Genomic DNA, 2,468 nt, shown 5'->3' on the forward strand with positions numbered 1-2,468 from the left:
TGTGCCGCTGCAGTGCTCCGGGCCGCTGCCTGACTCGCCAGACCTGCTCCAGCCCACCTATGCCTGGAGCCAGGAGCCTGGGGTCAGTGGCCACTGTCGTCGAACGCAGGGAGGGTGATGGTGGATCTGAGCAGGGCCATGCTGCTCCTAATGGCCCTGGCTCTCTCTCGTGACACCCTGGACACGATCCAGTAGTTAATGTGCTGTGGGGAAAGGAGGCAGCTCAGGATCAATGGGTAGGTGCATGTGTTATGCTAATGAGCCCCTCCCCATCCCCAGGGGGCTGAGACATTGTGTGTGGGGTGGAATATTTAATTCATTGATTGCAGAGCTTCTGAAGGGGATTGTTGCCCCAGGATGATGGTTGTATCCTGCAGGTCACAACTTGTCACTGTCTCTCTAGATTGGGACAATGCTCGGTGTTGGGGCTGCTCCCATCCTCCCTGAACTCCTGATTCCTGAACAGCTTACCAGGAAAGAGACAGACCCCTTCCCCCTCCCTGGCTCTCAAGTCCTTGGTTGGGTGAAGGGACTGAGTGTGAGCACAATCCCCCCAGGAATCTCAGCGCTGATTGTGTGGGGTCCTCCTGTTTCTCTAGGAACGAGCCTGTGACTCTTCTCTGAGGACCTTCTTCTGGATCTCATAGGAGGGGTTCAGACTCTCGCTCCCCAAGCCAGCCAGGGGCCCTGTGGTTAGTGCTGAACAGAACCAGGCAGACCTCTGGCTTGAAGTCCCAGCTCCTTCCTCTGTCCTTCCAGGAGGAAGGGCCTGACACTGCATTGCACTAACTGCCCTGACCAAGGATGGCCCACTGCGGGCCCAGATAGGAGGACAGACTGGAAAATGGATCTAAGAGTTAAGGTAAAATTGCCCCCACCCCTCTCATCACACTCACCTCCAAGATGTAGTGGAGCCTGTTGGTGCCTGGGGACTCTGCCAGCAGATTCCCCAGCATGGCATCCAGGATATCTGGCAAGACCCTATGCAGATCCTGCAAAGCAAGGGAGAGTCATGGGTCAGAGTTAGGGAAACTGGGGCTACACCTGCCACAGGATAGGAAGAGGGGTCTGTGGGAAGCAGTGGTGAGACCCCCAAACACATATCCTGGCCTCTCTCATTCACATCCCACTGCAGGCAATTAGCAAGGATTCGTGGCAGGATGACAACTAGCTCTTCAAGCCATGACTTTAGCATGATCTACCTGGACTTGGGTGGGGTCCTTCTCCATGCTCAGGGTGAACACGGCATGAAGGGCAGCACGAAGGAGGTGGGTCTCCAGCTCTGGCTCCAGGACGGGTGTCATGGTGCTGGCAAGAGAGAGAGGAGCCGGGATTAGACTGTGCAGTGCAGGGGTGGGACTGGCACCAACACGGACATGAAACTGCAGGGAAATAGGCAGAGGCTGGCGAGAATGCAAACTGAGGCACCAAGCCAGGGAATGATAAGGCCAAGGTTTCCCAGACAGACAGTGGCAGGGCAGGAATAGCGCCTGGTTCCCTGGACCCTGCTTCCCCTCCTGTAGCTGATCCTTGGAGTCAGCCTCTCCCAAAAGCCATTGCACTGTTACTGGAATGAAAAGAACAGCCCAGCCAGGAGCGTGTGAACCTTCCCGCCACCTCTGCCAGAGGACTCACCCTCTGGAGGTGACCTGGGCATGGGAGGGACAGTGACTCCCAGCCATGGACCTGAGCAGCACTGGCGTGAGGGGAACTGGGCAAGAGAGTCTCGGTATCTGAGGTTGCCCACAGCAATCAGGCAGTTGGCCAGGATGGCGCCGGGTGGAGAGTCATCAGGAAGCTCCTCAATGAGCTCCTGTGAAACCCAAAGGAGACAAAGGAGCGTGTGAGATTCGGGCCTCACTGACACTTTCCAATGAGAAGATTACACAGCCAGCACCCCACCCAGGCAGCAGGATCCCCCCACCTGCCTCCCACTCCTCCAATTCCTGCCCACTATTTCTCCCCTCTCTTCTCCCCTATCTTCACCCCAGCAATCCCTGCCCTCAGCTGCCCCTCCAGCACCAGCTATCCCCCAGCTGGCTCCAGCTGCCGGGCACCGTGTCTCGCTCACCACAATCCTCTCCACCACAGCCACCTTGCAGAGTGCGGCTCCAGTGTGTCCTGCCCTCTCTGGTGTGCAGCAAGACACGTGGAGTAGATGGCATGCAGGAACGTGAGCTGCTGGGCCTCATCCTGTGCCCACCAGGAGTGGGGTTAGGCAGGAGAGAGACAGTTAGCCAGGGACCTCCCTGCCCACACTCCCCCTTCTCAATGATGCCTTCAGCCCCCAGCTCCTTCTAGACTCCATAGCAAAGAGACCCCCCCCACCACTGTCTTGGGCTCCCTGGGAGGTGCCTCCCCCACCCACCCCGCCCAATGGAGCACCATGGACCCAAGTGGCAGCATCTTGTGTCAGTGGGGTTCACGTGGCTCAGACCAGACACCTGGGCTGGGGACCTGCCCCCCAT

General features: G+C 58.1%; 1 protein-coding gene across 1 annotated transcript; it reads right to left on the reverse strand.

The window, feature by feature from the left end:
- Nucleotides 1-2,468, reverse strand: LOC141980409 (maestro heat-like repeat-containing protein family member 7). The gene is made up of 5 exons (XM_074941642.1): nt 2,427-2,468; nt 1,698-1,813; nt 1,203-1,308; nt 897-992; nt 1-203 (listed from the first exon to the last, which is right to left on the reverse strand). The coding sequence occupies exons 1-5, from the start codon at nt 2,466-2,468 to the stop codon at nt 84-86; spliced, it is 480 nt and encodes a 159-aa protein (XP_074797743.1). The 3' UTR covers nt 1-83.

This window comes from Natator depressus, unplaced genomic scaffold, assembly GCF_965152275.1.
Source record: "Natator depressus isolate rNatDep1 unplaced genomic scaffold, rNatDep2.hap1 scaffold_35, whole genome shotgun sequence".
Lineage (NCBI taxonomy): Eukaryota > Metazoa > Chordata > Testudines > Cheloniidae > Natator > Natator depressus.

Coding starts and splice junctions, on each gene's coding strand:
- LOC141980409 (XM_074941642.1), bottom strand. CDS start 2,468: ATGGGGGGCAGGTCCCCAGCCCAGGTGTCTGGTCTGAGCCAC. Junction 1,814..2,426: donor AGGTGTCTGGTCTGAGCCAC/GTGAACCCCACT, acceptor TGGGTTTCACAG/GAGCTCATTGAGGAGCTTCC. Junction 204..896: donor GGCTCCACTACATCTTGGAG/GTGAGTGTGATG, acceptor CTTTCCCCACAG/CACATTAACTACTGGATCGT.